Source organism: Paroedura picta, chromosome 6 (assembly GCF_049243985.1).
Source record: "Paroedura picta isolate Pp20150507F chromosome 6, Ppicta_v3.0, whole genome shotgun sequence".
In the NCBI taxonomy this organism is placed as follows: Eukaryota; Metazoa; Chordata; class Lepidosauria; order Squamata; family Gekkonidae; genus Paroedura; species Paroedura picta.
In genome coordinates this window covers 19,780,404-19,797,348 of record NC_135374.1, presented here as the reverse complement: position 1 = coordinate 19,797,348, position 16,945 = coordinate 19,780,404, and the positions used below count along the sequence as shown (strand labels likewise).

At 42.2% G+C, this 16,945-nt stretch overlaps 1 protein-coding gene across 1 annotated transcript in view; it reads right to left on the bottom strand.

Annotated features, from left to right (window-relative positions):
- Positions 1 to 16,945, bottom strand: part of DDX10 (DEAD-box helicase 10) — a 206,895-nt gene that overhangs the window by 62,265 nt on the left and 127,685 nt on the right. Inside the window, exons 14-15 of the mRNA XM_077341610.1 lie at positions 12,164 to 12,277; positions 8,559 to 8,720 (exon numbers count right to left, since the gene is read on the bottom strand). Coding sequence (XP_077197725.1) covers positions 8,559 to 8,720; positions 12,164 to 12,277 — 276 coding nt within the window. The remainder of the gene's footprint in view (positions 1 to 8,558; positions 8,721 to 12,163; positions 12,278 to 16,945) is intronic.

Genomic DNA, 16,945 nt, shown 5'->3' with positions numbered 1-16,945 from the left:
TACTGTACTCAACACAAAAGTAAATCAGTTGTACATGTCAGTATGCCTGAAGTTAGGAAGGTCCGGGTGATCTCACCACCTTGGTAAGCATAGCTGTTTGGCCTTTTTTTTTCTGTAGGAAGGAGTCTAACAGCAAACCACCTGAAATGCAGTGTTTTACTGCCTTTACATACACTAATCTCAATGGCTTCTAGTGCCTCCTATACACCCATAACTTCAACCTTAATTCCTAAAATGATTTCATACTAAATGTTGTAACATCTACACTTGTCACTAGAATAAAAAATAAGAGCCAACTGAGAAGGTTTCCCAGAACAAGGAACTGGAGGATAAGCAGCAAATAATTTACCTTATTTTCCTTTTCAAGTAGCAGGCAAAACCAGCTTGGTAGGGTTTTAAATGAAAACGGAAATAAAGCAATTATAATTTAAGGACATGAGGTAATGAAGAAAAGTGGAGAGACTGATTGGAATATTATAAATCAATGAGCTAGTTCCTTGACAAACTCATGAACTCTGAAAATTAAGTTTTGCTACTTCTATTGTTGGAATCCAGTTATTAAATACTTTATCAGTCAATTGTTCTAACTCCTTATAGCTGACATTTATTTGCAGCTTTAAAAATTGCTTCATTAAGAGTTATGTTGGACAAACCATTTTAGAATACAAAATTTGAGAGTAGAAGCAAACTTTATTAAAACCTTTATTACTCAATTCAAGATATTAAAGATATTTATTTTTATATTATCCCTCATGAAATGAAAGTAAGTGGAGATGATAATAAAACCGTATTGACAAAAGTATCCAAGTGACTCTTGACAGAGAATGACCACTGGATACATACTGTGATACTTCCCCTCTGAGGAAAGGAGGACATGTTGGTAGGTGATTCCCACCATCCACTCAGGGAGGCAGGAAATACTCTGTTGTTCTACCTCTCGCCTCAGTGGGAATCAATCTCCCTTCAGTTCAGGTAACTCTAAAAGACATAGTTAAAGCTAGACTATGAAAATTTATATAATAGATAGCATGTAATGTTAACTTAAATGAGTTATGACAAGAAGAAACTAGGTAAAAATAGAAAGGCAGGAGGTTGAAAGTCCTACTAGCTGATGATGGTTTGGGAAGGACAAGATATCTTCCTTTCCTCAGAGGAGAAGGATGCTTCACAGTACGTAGACAATGGTCATTCTCCCTATGAGATGGAGGATCTCTTGGTGGGACAGCCCATTTGCTACTCCCTGTATAGAGTGCAGATAGAGTGTAGATTATTTTCTGACCACACCAGAAATCTGGATGCTTACCTGTGTAACATTGTTGATTTGGAAACCCCTTACTCGTTTTTATACATTTTGGTTGGTATACTGATCATTCTTATCAGGATACTGTCACACATTGTTTGATCTTTGAAATAAAGAAGGGCTTGATGGGTTGAGAAGTTTTAGCAGATTGACTAGTAATGTTATTTCTATGGGACTCCAGTGACCCTAGTCTTACTTTTATAGGGCTTCACTAACACTGGGGAAACCACAGGATTCCCACCCATTTTTATAGTTTGCCTTATAAATGAGAAAGATTCTGGAAGAAGATTAAGAAGCCCAGAAGTATTTACATTACTGATCTGATGAACTTCTGATGGACCGCTGTCCCTATCTCCTGATTTAGTGTTTATTAAGTTTAAAGGCGCTATATAGGTTGAGCTATGTTGACAATAAAAGTGCTTTCAAATTAACTGCTACTTGAGGTCAGATGATTAAAGCATACCTGAGTAAGAGCCAAAGGTCTTGCCCATTCTGCCTGTCGAAGAAAATGGGGGTATCTTCTCAGTTACATTAAGTCTGGGGAAGAATTATTTGCTCCCATTAGACCTGTCCACTGACGCCGAGGTACCTGGTCCCTCACTTAAAGGGCTCTCTTGCAGTTCTAAAGCTGCCATAGTCTAGGTTGGTAGGTAGGGGTAGTCCTCTGCTTTTAAAAGATCTTATGGATTGTTATGGAATCTTTATCTTACTCTGTCAAACTCCCATTAGGAGTTCTCTGTCTTGAGAGAACTGAAGATGGCGCCATAAAGAAAAGCTGGACTTCTGTTCAGCTCTTAAGCCATGCCGAGGGTCAGGAGCTTCTGCACCTGGCTGACCTGAGCAGATACGCAAATCTGCTCACCGGTCGCCCCAGGAACCGGGAACAGCATCCTGAGGGTCCTACAGATCCGTCGGGAGATAGGAAGACCGACCTCCCTGGATTAATAGCGGCTTGTGCTCAAGGTCACGATGGCGTCTTTGTCGCAAACAACTTTACAAGCTTGAAACGACCAGCTGACCTTACATTCTTCCTAGACCATCATTTACCAGATCGACAGGAGCAGAAGCTGACAGAAGCTGGAATCTGCAACAGTAAGAATTGAAAGCTTTCTGGCTTTTCTCTCTCTTCTCCCACAAGCTCTTCCCTCCCCCCCCCCAACCAATTCACAAGCGAATTCCTTCTTTCGCTGAGTGAGAGACTCCCAGCTAATTATACCCATTAACCAAACAAAGAGAGTGCTTTGAAGATTTATTGGTGAAAGTTCAGTGGGGGAATTTGACTTGATACGGAGATCGACAAACTGATAATTTGGGATCGCTCGTGCTCCCGCGAGACCTCACGAGACTTTCTGTTTATAGTTTGTGACTGCCTAGAACTATGGAAGAATTAACTAAGGCACAGCTTTTCCATTTGTTATGCAAAGGAAACTCAGAGATACTGAAAGCAGTCAACAAGCTGGAAAAGGAAATTCGTGGGACTAAGGGGGAGCTTTTGGATGGAGCCCAAGGTCCGGAGAGACCAGCTGATGACGTAGCTCAGCTAACAGTAAATCAAGTGAAACTTCAATGTCTGGAAGTTAATCAACTGGAGGGAGAGAGTGCCAGAGATGTAAAAACTCAAAGTACCTTTAAAGAACCTGGGAAAACAGATTCAAGGAAGGAAAGTACCGAAAACCTGGAAGTCTACTCAGAGCAGGAAAAGACTTGGATCAGCAAAATAAAAAGAGTTTATTCAAAAGCGACAGCAACTAGGAAGCTATCAGGAGATATTTCTGTGCGACCAGAGGAAGAGATCCAGATTGACAAAGGATTCAGAGCCCCCTCAAAGGCGATTACAAGCAAGAATCAAGTAAGAGATTTCTTTGGCCCTGACAGAAGGACAATCAGAAATACTCTACTATGGAAAAAAACACAATTTCATTTTCTGCGACCACCTGAAAGATGAGCTGAACAATGGAGTACTCTCCTGGCTTCCTGTGGAAAAATAATAGCAGTAACCTTTAGGACAGGTCCAATATATGAAGGGAACTGACTTTATATCATTTAAGACAATAATAGAATATATCCTTATAATAGATTATACCCTCCTATGTATCAACAACTACTTTGTTAAGAAAGATGGTAATAACCCCTAGATCAGGATTAATATGCGATGGGAATTGAATATGTATGTTAATATGTATGCTAAAAGAGGATGACAAACCATATTTTATAGGCATTAACAAGACAACAGTAGTAATTCTTGGGTCAGGGCCAATTTATGAAGGAGACTGACCTAATATCACTTAAGATAATAACAGAATGTATTCCTATAACAGATCATACTCTCATATGTATTAACAATCACTTGGCTAAGAAAAATGGTAAAAACTTCTAGATTAGGAATAATATGTGATGGGAACTAAATATCTATGTTAAAAGAGATGGCAAACCATATCAACTGGTCGCTTTTTCTTTACAACTTCTCTGTAAATGCTTTACATAATAATAAACAATAAAATTATTATAAAAAAAAGGAGTTCTCTGCCTTATTCTCTTTCAGCAGAAATTGTCTTTTGTAGCATCCTTAGTGGGATTTCATTCTTTATCCCACTATCTAGGACTATCTAGCAGGAAAAAGACTGTGAGAGTTATGTCTCCTTGCAGACGAAAACTGGCAATCTCCTCCTGCATTGTTTGCCTGAGTAAGGCCAAGAAATCCAGGGAAAACCTTGATGGAACCAGCCCCTGCATGTTACTCATGAGTAGATCATCTGAGCCACTATCAGTGGCCACTGAACCACTATCACTGCTGTTGGCCACTGAACCACTATCACTGCTGTTACTGCTGCACATTCTGAAGATCATTCTGAATCTTTCATGGGTCCTGAAGACTGTCTGGCTTATGGGTGTGGGTTAAATCTAGTCTGCAACCTCCTCCTGAGCTTTTAGCAAGTGGCAGACTCAGACATGGCCTTTGTGCAAAGATTTTATCAGGGGGGGAAGCTGTCGCTTCTCTCTCCCCTATCCACAGCTTGAGTGTCCTGCAAGTTACGATCTGCAAGCCAGTTTAAGATGGCCACCGCTTCAATTTGGACCTCGTCTTCATTCTCTTCTCAGAGCCTAGGGAGCAGGGGAGGGGAAGTCAGCAGAAGAGAATTAAAGACATAAGCAGGAAAGGTCAAGATGAAAATCTATCCGAAAAAGAGATAAGGAAATAATAAGTGAATAGAATACAATGCATAAGTAAGACTGGCAAAATAAACTGCTCTCCCTGTTGAGGAGGGAAAGGAACTGAACGGAGAGTGACTCCCACCTAGGACACAGGAAGGATAAAGAAGAAGAAGAAGAAGAAGAAGAAGAGTTGGTTCTTATATGCCGCTTTTCCCTAACCGAAGGAGGCTCAAAGCGGCAGTCGCCTTCCCTTTCCTCTCCCCCCAACAGACACCCTGTGGGGTGGGTGAGGCTGAGAGAGCGCTGATATCACTGCTCGGTCAGAACAGTTTTATTAGTGCTGTGTTGAGCCCAAGGTCACCCAGCTGGTTGCATGTGGGGGAGCGCAGAATCGAACCTGGCATGCCAGATTAGAAGTCCGCATTCCTAACCACTACACCGAACTGGCTCTCTAAAAAAGTTGTTCCTACCTCCTTGAGTACATGGTAGTATTACTTGCATATAATAAATGCAATTCTGAAAAAGTTATTTGGGAATAAGTCATACTGTAATCAGTCACAAGGGTATTTCTTCTGCAAGACAGTCTTCACATATATTGGGGGGGGGATGTAGAGCGGGATCCAAAAGAAATCAGCTACGTTCCATCTTATAATACAAGGCAGAACTAAATATGATACCCAACCCAGGGCTGCTGCTGAAAACAACTGTGGGTTGAATTCTTCTCCTGTCTTCTAACATGTTATTATGGGGAAATGTTGTGTAACATTCTAAGTCTGCACACTAGACTTGGTTGCCACTGTCTGATACAGTAAAATGGCATGGCATGATGTATAACTGTTTATGATGAGGCTGAACTGAGACGGCCCTCAATTTATTAACCACAGTTAACAGGGAACCCAGTGTATAACTTCATGAAGACAGAGATTACATGGCATGTGGAAGAGGAAGTGGAAACTAAAAAAGAGTAGGGGAACAGAATATCAACCATAAATATTGAGACCAGCATGGCGGAGTGGTAAGAGTATCCAGGCACACGCAAGAGGAGCAAGTGAGCCAGACGCTGTGGGTGGAAGTGTCTTGGGTATGGCTGCAGTTGGAACCCGCAGACCACTACCAGAAGATGGAACCAGGAACCTGGAGGCAGCACATTGAGAGGAAGGAATCAGGGAGATGCCTTAAGAGGAAGGGGGTGAGGCCAACTAGGGATGGAGAAGGATAAAAACAGCAGGTTGGAGAGGAAGTGGTCCTGAAGCTCATGCGTATAACATAACCTCATGAACAAGAAATGGAAGGATGGCTGAGTGAAGCCCATGCCCTTCCCATTCAGAAGACTGAGAACGTTCCAGTGGGGAAAGCGAGATGGTGAAGGCTGGGGTATCAGTACTGGGGTATCTGAGCGGTATAACAGCCTGATCCAATATGGTTTCTCCTATGTTCTAAAAAAGAAGGAGGTAAGCTGCTTTGAGTCCCCACTGGGGAAAGAGGCAGGGTGCAAATGGGATAAAAATTAAATAAAATTAGGAATTCTGGGAATAGCAGGAAACATATAAAAGCACTGGGTTGGATATAAACCACCATCAGTGGAGATAAACCGATATAACTCCAAACCATGCAGCTTACGCCCCTCAGAAATTCTGTATCGGGGGGGGGGGGGGAGACAAAAAGTCCACTGAAACAGTGGGGGGGGGGAGGCAGCCCTCCCCTACTCCAGTAATGGAAGTGGTATTCTGAGTCAGGTGAGCAAAGTTTTCATATACACCCCTCCTGGATTTTTCCTCACTTTGTTGTAAACATAAGCAACATTTTAAAAAGCTTTAGCCATTCTGTTCTCTATAAGGAACGCGTCTCAGTGTCCTTACAGCTTTTGAGGTGTTGCAATGAGCAGAAATACTATAAATAACAATAATGAGAAGAAGCAGTACAATCAATGGGGATTGATAAGACTCCGTAACATTTATACCTAGTTTCTGCTGTCAAGAACAAAAACCTGCCAGTTCTTGTTTATGGCAAATAAATGGTCCGGAAACTGTCTCCACATTTTTATGGCCTACAACTCAAAATTTTCTTAAATGCCAAAAAGGCTATAAAGCATCCGCACAAAAGCTTTACGTTACAGCCCAAATCAATCGCATATATCTGCACCATTTCTTGCATAATTCATTAGCATGTTTGATCGCCTTCAATCGCACCAATGAAAAAGCCCGCATCAGGCACTTAACTATAATGCCGCATGATGAACACCTCCTTTCTACATTCTCCAGTTCTCATTCTTACCAATGGAAAGCAGTCAAAAGCCTTTTGCTATCACTGTCCTCTACACTTGTTCTGAGTTCTTGTCAAATGTTCTAAACTTGCTCCAATAGACTAAGGCAATGATCCCCATCCTTTTTATCACCGGGGACCGGTCAATTCTTGACAATTTTACTGAAGCCCGGGGGGGGGGTAGTCTTTTGCTGAAGGTCATCGCCACTGCCTGAGCCCCTGCTCCATTTGCTTTCCTTCCGGCACCCCTGACTTCCCGCCGCCCGCTGGGGGGTGCTGCCAGCAGCAGCTGCACAGTGCCACGCCAAGGGGGAGCCCAAGCCATGGCAGCCACTGGAGAGCACCAAAGGAGAGCCAGCGGCAGAGCAGCCCCAGAGGCAGCAGCCAGAGAGGAGGACGAGGAGGAGCTGCGGCCCAGTACCAACTGATCCATGGACTGGTACTGGTCCCCGGACCGGGGATTGGGGAGAGCTGGACTAAGGGACTAATAGCCACCCAGATATTATGTGGTTTCCCATTCTGTCTATTTGGATCGATGCTCTCCTGGACGATCCTTAGGAGGAAGATGACTTGCCACAGTATGATGACTTGCCAGATCACGGTTTTCTATTCCCAGGGAGGGATTTTTCTGGTATCTGACAAAGGGAACTTTGATTCTCAAAAACCTTGTGCCTATAAAATCATGTTTGTCTCTAAGGTGCTATTAGACTCAAACCTAGCTGAAGAAGATTTTGCCCCCCCCCCTCATTGAGCCCATTGGGCTACTATTGGCGGATTAAAGAATACAGATTACCCCTTTGTCCACCCCGGGGCCTTTTAGTAGATAGGATTTGGTTATTTTTCGCCGCAGAGCACTAGATGGCCTATATTTTCGACTCTATGGCTGATTGGCTGAGTTTAGATTGTTTTCAATTGTTTTATGGGATTTTATCGGGGTTTTATGCTTATTGTTAGCCGCCACGAGCTTCCCCGGGAGTGGCAGGATAAAAATATAATGATAATGATAATAATAACAACACTAACAATAACAACAACAACAACAACAACAACAATAATAATAGCTCTTCTCCTGCACATAACACATGGTTTGTCCAATGAAAAAGATTTTTTAAACACTATAGAATATCAAGTTGAGGGTGCTGGTACTCACCTTCAAGGCCATACACGATCTGGGTCCTGTGTATGTTGAGGACCGTCTGCTTGCCTATACTCAACTGAAGAGTGACACACTCCATCTATGCCAACAGGATGATGATCCCTGGCCCAAAAGAAGTCTGCCTAGGCTCGACCAGAGCCAGGACCTTTTCGGCTGTGGCCCCAACCTGGTAGAACGAGCTCCCCAATGAAATCAAGGCCCTGTTGGAACTCAGCTAATGCCAAAGGGCTTGCAAAATGGAGCTCTTCCACCAGGCTTTTGGCTGAGGCAGATGACAAATACCTCCCTACAGTCCCATTCCTGCCGGGCAGCTCATTGATGCAACACATGTCCGTAAGTTATGAATACCACACTGAACTGTTAGGATTTTCTCCTGTTTACTGCTGATGTTTCAATGTACAATGTTACCAAGTTCTGATTATTGTAGTTCTCTCTAATGGTTGCAAATATTTTTTGTTCCTTACTGTTCTATGTACACTACCCTGAGACTTTGTAGTAAGGGACGGTATATAAATTGAATGAATGAATGAATGAATGATTGAATGAATGAGTTATTGAGCTAACTGAAATGTTTAAATGGGCAAAAACTGAAATACAAAAAAGAATTCACTCTCCAAGCCAAGAATCAATATTGTGGTGGCATTTGTCTTTACATCCAACCACATATGGGAAGACATTTGAACTTACCCTGTGTTTTTCTTTAATTTTCTTCCTGTATTCTTCTTTGTCAAATTTGTCTTCTTCCTGTAACCTCTCTTTTGCTCTTTCTAGATCGATTCCTCCAGAATCATCGTCCTCTTCTGCTTTATTGTGAACAGACTTCTGTGCTGGTGGCCACTGCTGAATTAACTGAATGAAAGCAGAACAGTGAAAATGTTATAGCACACAGTATATTACTAATGCGCAGAAAGTGGTATTTTGCACCCACAGGGATTAGAGAAGTAAAACAAATAAAATGGTATTCTTACTGATCAATTCTCATAAAGCGCAAATGTTCTATATTCAGAAACGCATTTTTTACTCGTTTTAGGTCGAGACTGACCCAATCAAGCAGAGTTAGCTCTTCAACACAACAATGTATCGTTGGGCCACCATCTGCTTGAGAGCAGACTGGTAGGAAGGAAGAGAGAGAGGAGGAGCTCAGGCTGAGGCATAAGGTGAGACTCAACTCTGCATAGTCAGGGAGCCTCCTGCAGCTCTTGATTCTGCTGAGCTCGTAATTATGCCCTCACTTGGATGACCCATGTTAAGTCTGATCTCATCAGGTCTCAGAAGCTAAGCTGGGTCAGCCCTGGTTAATACTTGGATGGGAAGCCACCAATGAAGTTCAGGGATGCCACGTGGAGGTGTCAGCAGAGTAAGTAAGTCATAGATATGCACACACTGTATTTTAGGATTAGGAGCGAAGGATGTATTAAGGAACAACCATACTTGATAGTGCAGAGTAGAGATAGAAATAGCCTGAGTACATGGCCAAGTAGCAGAGAGAGAGAGAGTGACAGAGAAGCTTCCGAGAAGAAGCAGGAAATTGCCCCTAAGAGTAGCAATCTAGAGACAGACAAGAAGTAACACTTAACAGGATAGAAAAGGTCCTGACCTATCTAATGGTCTTCTTGCTGCCCCCTTCAGGCTCTTCTCCTCCTCCTATCTTTGTACACCAGACATTGCCTATTCCAACAGGAGGAACACAATGACAAACTACCTCTGTTTGCTGTTGCCTTGAAAACGTTATGGGGTTGTCATAAGTTGCCCATGATCATCCTCCTATGCCCAGCTGCAGTTGTGATGATAAAGTGCAGCAGGGAGCATACCTCGGATGCCATAACACTGCCCAAGTTGCAGCAGTCAGATGTCCGAATCCTGTTGCTAGGGCCCTTCTTTTTACCATGGTGCCTTGCACTACACCTATCTCAAGAAGATGGGCAGGATGTAAAATTATCATGCCATCTTTGCTGAAGATCTTTGCTATCTCTGCTAGGTGACCTTGGGCCATCTTTGCTAAGATGGCTGAAGATAATGACAACCGCACCACAACAAAAGACTGCACAAAGCTATCAGGTACTAGGTGAACAGACATGGCAGCAAAATGTTATTTAGAGGGGCTTTGTAGAAGGGAGGGGGGAGGAAGAAGTGTTGGGGTAGAAAGAGGCATCTGGAACTGTTAATAGTGTGGGAGATGTGAAACTATCTACAGCTGCAGCATACTGACAGGTAGAAGAAACGGAATACGTGAATGTACATCTCTCATCCACAGGGAAAATACTGGCATACGGTAAGGCATGCAAAGCAGACAGAAAAACAATAAAATATTCAATAAGTGACTAAAATCGCCGGGTGATGTACAAATTGAATTTTTAAAAAGTGCTTGTCTTGTGACAGTTCTATGCGCCCACATGTTGGAATAGGCCTGTTCCATTTTTCCTCTCCCTATGAGATCAGCTGCGTTGCTGTTGAGCATTCTGAAGGCAGCATTGCATCCTACATGATCATCCCTCACACAGATTCATAGGACAAGGCTTAATATATCAAGTTAACCTAATTATAGAAACTGACAGTTCAGCATCCACGGCTGCCATAGAAACACATTGCAGCACTTCCTACGAAAGAGAGAAATTCTAGCAACTTTCTATCAGCTGCTACACTCACTATCTATTGTCCTTAGCTTCCAAGCTGGCTTTTGAAAAGGCAAGGGGCTAAATTATTTCAAGGAGCAAACCATTACGAGTTCAAGCTTAATCAGAAACGTTTATCTTTTCCCGTGCAGCTGGAATAGTTTTCTGTTTTGTTTTCAGTGAAGCTTGAACAACCGAAATGTGCTAGGCAATTCAGCACCAAGGACGTCACCACAGGGTGAATTCCAACAAGGGTGCCACAACTCACTTGTCTGCTAGGAGTAATGGCTGACTGTTAAGCCAGGCCCAAAGGTGAGAGTGCCTGCCACTGATCCATGATAGAAAGTTGCCAGATTATTTGGAGCATTCCTTGAATCCATTACACGTGCATCAGAATCATTTTCAACTAACCAATGGCTGAATGGAGGTGAGGGAGGGGGGGGATGAATCTCTCAAGAGAACCAATTAATCAATGACAATCTTATGTGTGTGTATATATATAATCAATAAATATTAACTAAATTAAAAAAAGAATAATTTTCAACTGACAAATGTCTCTGTGATAAGGAACGTGAACAGACCTAGTAACCTCTGCTTGTACCATAGAACATTTAGCCTCTCTCCCTACCAAAATTGTTCAGCATGCCTGCATAAGGGTAAATAAGGATTTGTTTTTTAATCTGGTATTCGTCACCAATTACCATGAACATGGTCATCTGCATTTTTATTTATTTATTTAGATTTTTATACCGCCCTTCCATACGGCTCTGGGCGGTTTACATGAAAAGACACTTCACTGTGGATCAACAGAAAAGCTGGGTCGGATCCAACTGGGCACTTGCAGAGATGGGGGGGGAAATACCAACTCGAGTGGCACAACTTTCTTTCGGCTCTCCTCTAGCTGCAACCCAAACTGCTGTCCCCTGAACCCCAGGACAGCCTTCTGAGGAACATCTGGAGCTGCAGAGGGAAGGAGAAGCAAGAAATCTATACTAGGGGGAAGAAATCCTTCCATATGACCGTTTATGCACTGGGAACTTCACTGCCCAGCTTTCATGCAGGAGTACAAATCAGGGTCAGATGAGGTGCACCAGGCCAAATGCTCGCCCATGTGGGTGCAAGAAGACGTGGGGCAACCTGCCACGACTAAAACTCCAGCCTGCAGCCCGGCACGAAACCTCCAGTGCATAAATGGTCTATGTGGAAATACTCTGCAAAATCCAAGACATTTTGTGAGCAGATTATTCCACCAGGCCCAATTTAAATGGACACAGTTTAGAAAAGAACTTGTGAATCTCAACCAAGTAATTCTGGTCAAGATTACATTACGCCATTTATAGTTTCTCTAGGCCAATAGTTTTTAAACTGTGAACCCTCAGACGATTAGGTCATAATAAGGTAGCCTGCCTATGTTGATCCATGCTGTTCCCAACGTGCAACTTCAAAAGAGAATTGGGTGAAATCCATGAGGCCTTGCCAGTTTCCACCAGCCAAACTAGGCATAACAGAATCTAGTGCACAGATTCCATGGCAGGGATCCGGGAGTACTTCAGCAACCAAGTCAGTGGGGGAAACGGTCTGTGAAAGTTGAAGCACTGAGAACAACTGCTGTATGACAAAAACAGTCTTTATACGGTTAGGACATCTTACAACAATATTTTTTTAAAAAACTAAACTTACCTCCCCATCTTCGGTAAATACAATTTTCGTGTTCACTTTAAATTTTTTCTTCAGTACTTTTTTAGCTTCTTTCGTCTTAGTTATTTTCTTCTTTAGTTTTGGTTCTGATGAGCTCTACAAGAAGAGGACATAGGTAGACAACATAGTTAGAATTTAGCACAAAGGAGTCAAGAAAAACATACAGCCCTCTCCCTAAAGGCGTTTCTGCATTTCAATTTACATTTTAGAAACTGAGAATTCCAGCAACAAAACGTTTCTCAGTCTCCAGCTGTGAGAAATATGGTGGAAAATATGATGGAAACATCCTGAGGATAAGAAGATACAGTCTGTATTTGTTAGCTTTCTTCCTGCGTAATACATTTTTCTCACACAGTCCCTCCATGGTGTCCTGGTGAGGCCCCGCACCACTGCATTCTGCACTACCTCCAGTTCCTAGGTCAAGAACAAGAGTAGACCCACACAGAGTAAATTACAGTCATCTAATCTAGTAGCTTTGCTTGGCAAAGATCAAAAAATGCTTGCCAAGCTGCCTTAGTGATCTGTGCTTCCAAGATCCCCCCCCCCCCCAAATTCCTGACAGATGTCGCAACCCACAGAATGCGGTCCTATAGCTGGTCCTCAAAGTCAAAATTGAAGGCACTTTACAGGAGCAAGCATCATCAGCAGGAACACATAGAAACCAGGGAATTGGCAAGAATAGGTCACAAAGGGATAGATGGGGTTTATATAGGCTCTGGCTCCTGCCCCCCAATAACATACGGGGGGGGGGAACCAATTCCCAGGGCAGAACTGTTTGATCAACCAAAAGCGTGAATTCTGGAGATGGGCAGTCTGACCACTGCAGCCAGATTGCCCCAGATGCTTCCAGCATCTACAGCTATTTACACCTAGAATCAGAATCATAGAGTTGGAAGGGGCCATACAGGCCATCTAGTCCAACCCCCTGCTCAACGCAGGATCAGCCCTAAGCATCCTAAAGCATCCAAGAAAAGTGTGTATCCAACCTTTGCTTGAAGACTGCCAGTGAGGGGGAGCTCACCACCTCCTTAGGCAGCCTATTCCACTGCTGAACTACTCTGACTGTGAAAATATTTTTCCTGATATCTAGCCTATATCGTTGTACTTGTAGTTTAAACCCATTACTGCGTGTCCTCTCCTCTGCAGCCAACAGAAACAGCATCCTGCCCTCCTCCAAGTGACAACCTTTCAAATACTTAAAGAGGGCTGTCATGTCCCCTCTCAACCTCCTTTTCTCCAGGCTGAACATTCCCAAGTCCCTCAACCTATCTTCATAGGGCTTGGTCCCTTGGCCCCAGATCATCTTCGTCGCTCTCCTCTGTACCCTTTCAATTTTATCTATGTCCTTCTTGAAGTGAGGCCTCACTTCAAGGACAAGATAGTATTTTGCATTTCACAGGATTCACCGAAAGTGGAACCAAGGGGAAAGCACCATGGCAACGGAGAGGGGAAAGGTAGATCGGAGGAATCCACCTCCCCCCCCCCCAAAAAAAAAAACACAGGAAAGATTTGCATGGCATGTGACAGCAGAATGGAGTGGTTGCTGGACTACAAACAAGTACATTTATCACCCTGAAAATAACAGTTGAAGCAGGAGATTCGTAATATTAAGAGGTGTACTGAGAGACAATATATAATAGTAATGCGATGCTTGGCTTCCATCAAAAACAAAGATCATTTTTAGGTTACTTTTCAAATAACTATTAAGTTTTGTCATGACCAATATAATTATGAGTATGATTAATGGTGTACTCAACTTGAATCTGAATAGCAAGCCTTAATATACAATAATTTATCAAAAACATTTATTAAGGCTGTGAAGAGATGCATTTTATCTTTGGAGGCTTAAAATGAGCAGAAACTTCATTATGAGTTTTGGTATTTCCCCCCTCTGAGCAGAGAACAGGCCGGGGGGGGGGGGGGGGGGAGTCAGTCTTTCCTTAGTGTACCTTAGCCCAATTTGATACAAGTATGAGTAGATCTAGCAAGAGAAGTAACAGGTGGGTCAAGCGTTCCTTCCACCTCCAAGCAAGGAATAGAAATTTTAAGGAGCTTTCTGGAATCTTCAGGAAACGCTCCTCTGACTGGCCTGATCTGGTCAGCAGGTGGAGAAACAAATTTGATAAAAATTCCTTGCAGCAAGGAGGAGGCCTCTTTTGTGCTGGAGCAGATGGAACTCTTAACTGAGGTGTGGGGAAGGCGGTCATTGATCATGTGCTCACCTAAAGAGCTGGAGAAAACATCAAAGTAATGGAAAGTCTGTAGAGATCTATAAATTCCTAAGCTAATAGAGCTTGTCCTATATTTTAACATCTGATAGGGTATGTATAGAGAGAGGGACAGAAGGATTGCATTTTACCCATTTCTTTTGTATACCTTGCTCAATCTGGTGATGTGCTAAAAGTATGTTTGTGAATATTTTCTTTTTAAAATAAATAATTTATAACTTTGGGTGCTGTTAGTAGCTTTCTGAACCACATAGACCTCCACTGTCTGAAACATGCTATTTTAAAAGGAGTGCGGGGGGAAGGCAGTCTGCTGGCAAGCAAGTTGACCAGGTTGCAAACCCACAGCAAGTGGAAAGATGTAGTATCTAGCTGTAAGAGATTGTTGAAATATCATTCCACAGTCCAGATGCCAGTTAGACCACACTTGTAGCTACAAGTCCAAAGGGAAATCTGAAAGCAGCGTTCTATAGCACAGGCCATGGTCAGAATACAGACCGAAAGGTCAGAAACATATGGGTATGTTGCTTCCACATAGCCACTCCCCAGTTAGCTCCTTTTAGACATCACACTAAAAACCTGCCAGCCACCTCAGCCCTGCTCCAGCATATGTGTCATCATAAATGTGGAGCTAGTACTTTGCTATAAAGCAAGCACTGTGCCTTCTGTCTTGCAGTTACCTCCTTATCTTTCTCCTACGCTGTTCCTGAGGCTCTGGTAATAAGGAAGGTGAACTGGCCAGCAGAGTGCAGTGTTACTTGGCTGCCAATTTATATTTACTAACTGGGCAGGAATCCTCTCCTTAGAAGAATTTTCCTTCTAATTTGGCCTGAATCGGGAGTATAACCTCACTGCCCAAAGTCCCACTACCAAATATCTGCCCTCGTTCTCCAGACAACATGGAGATCAGCTTACAGTAAACTCAGTTCTCTAACTAAAATTTCTCCTCAAATCAGCTAAAACATACAGGCCCTTTCAGACTGCTCTCTGAACCAGAACCAGGCTCAAACAATCAGTCTCCTGCCCACAGCTTGTGTATCAATTGTCTCTCACTTGCCGCTAGCCAATCAGAGCACTCAGAGCAGCTCTTTCTGTCTTGTGAAGATTTTAACCCTTCACTTATTGTTGCTGTTACTTCATAACTTTGAATATGGTTTTTAAAGTGCAGTCTGTCACAACTGTTTTTTTACAAACCTTTGGATTAGAACAAGGAATGTAGAAAACAGCCTCTTGAATATGCAGATCATGTACCAGTCATAATGACACAGCAGTGTTTTGACTTCTCCTAACAGTGGGGATTAAATAATTCATTGCTTCACAGTAAGAATATAGTAGAAGAAATTAGACAGGCCCTGGAGATTTATTATCTGATTAATGTAACTCTAGATGTGCCCCGGACTACACTGAAAGCACCCATCCAAATAATTTTTATTCAGAGAGAAGCAGAAATTAAGAATATATCAGATCAACAGGAACATCTGATATTCCAGATTAAAATATGAGAAATAGAACAAGGGAGACAATAGCACATGAGAACCCGGAATGCTGCAAGAAGCAGAGCTGAAATAGGTTTACTAAACAAAAAAGATCAAAGAACCCAGACTACTGGAAAATACTTCTGTCTTCCTGATTAAGGTAGATAAATATTGCATTAAAAAGATACTGTATGAACTTAAGTTGTATCATGCTAAGTTTCCCTTTACAGATGTCATAAAAGATTTTCTGGTTAGATAGAGAATACCTAAATTCTGATACAGAAACACCAGAAGCAGAAATAGCAAGAGCAGAAATGATGTCATTATTTATAAAGAATAATAAATTGCCTGCATCTGAAGGGTGATCAAAGGAATTTTGTGTAAAAATTTTGATTTTGTATTACAAATCTTGGATGAATACTATTTTAAAAAATTGCTACTCAGCTAAAGCAGTAGCAACTCCAAAACCAGGGACAATCAACTTTCAAACCGAATCTTTTAAAATGCAGTTTTAAAATCTAAACAATTCTTATTCCTAATAGATTGGACAGGATTATATTTAAGATAGTATTCTGTATCAAAAAGCATTTGATTGCACCGAATGGCTGTATTTAATTCAAGTTTTATAACTTCAGAGCAGTATTCTCCCAGATCAGGTAGTAATATGAGTTTTCATCAACAGGTACCTGTCAGAGATTTACCATTTACATAGAGACATCTTGGAATCTATTACTTTTGCTGTTTGTAATGTTTATTGCACCATGGTGTTACCCAAATTGCTGAACACGTGTCCTAAAACACGTATCTTTGAGCTTGTGGGGAATATTAGCTCAAATGCTGCGAGAGGGGGGTAACTTAGCGTTTATCGGATCGTTACCTTTGTATACGAGGGTTTATTACGCCCGTGGGAACTCAAGGCAAACACAGATTTAAAGGTAAAATATTAATATAAGCTTTTATTGAAAGGAAAATAACAAAAGTACACACAAATAGCTAACACACATACAAGCAGTCATATAGAGAAGGGGGAGGAAGAGTGGAAGGCTTGATAGTTACCTGTCCGA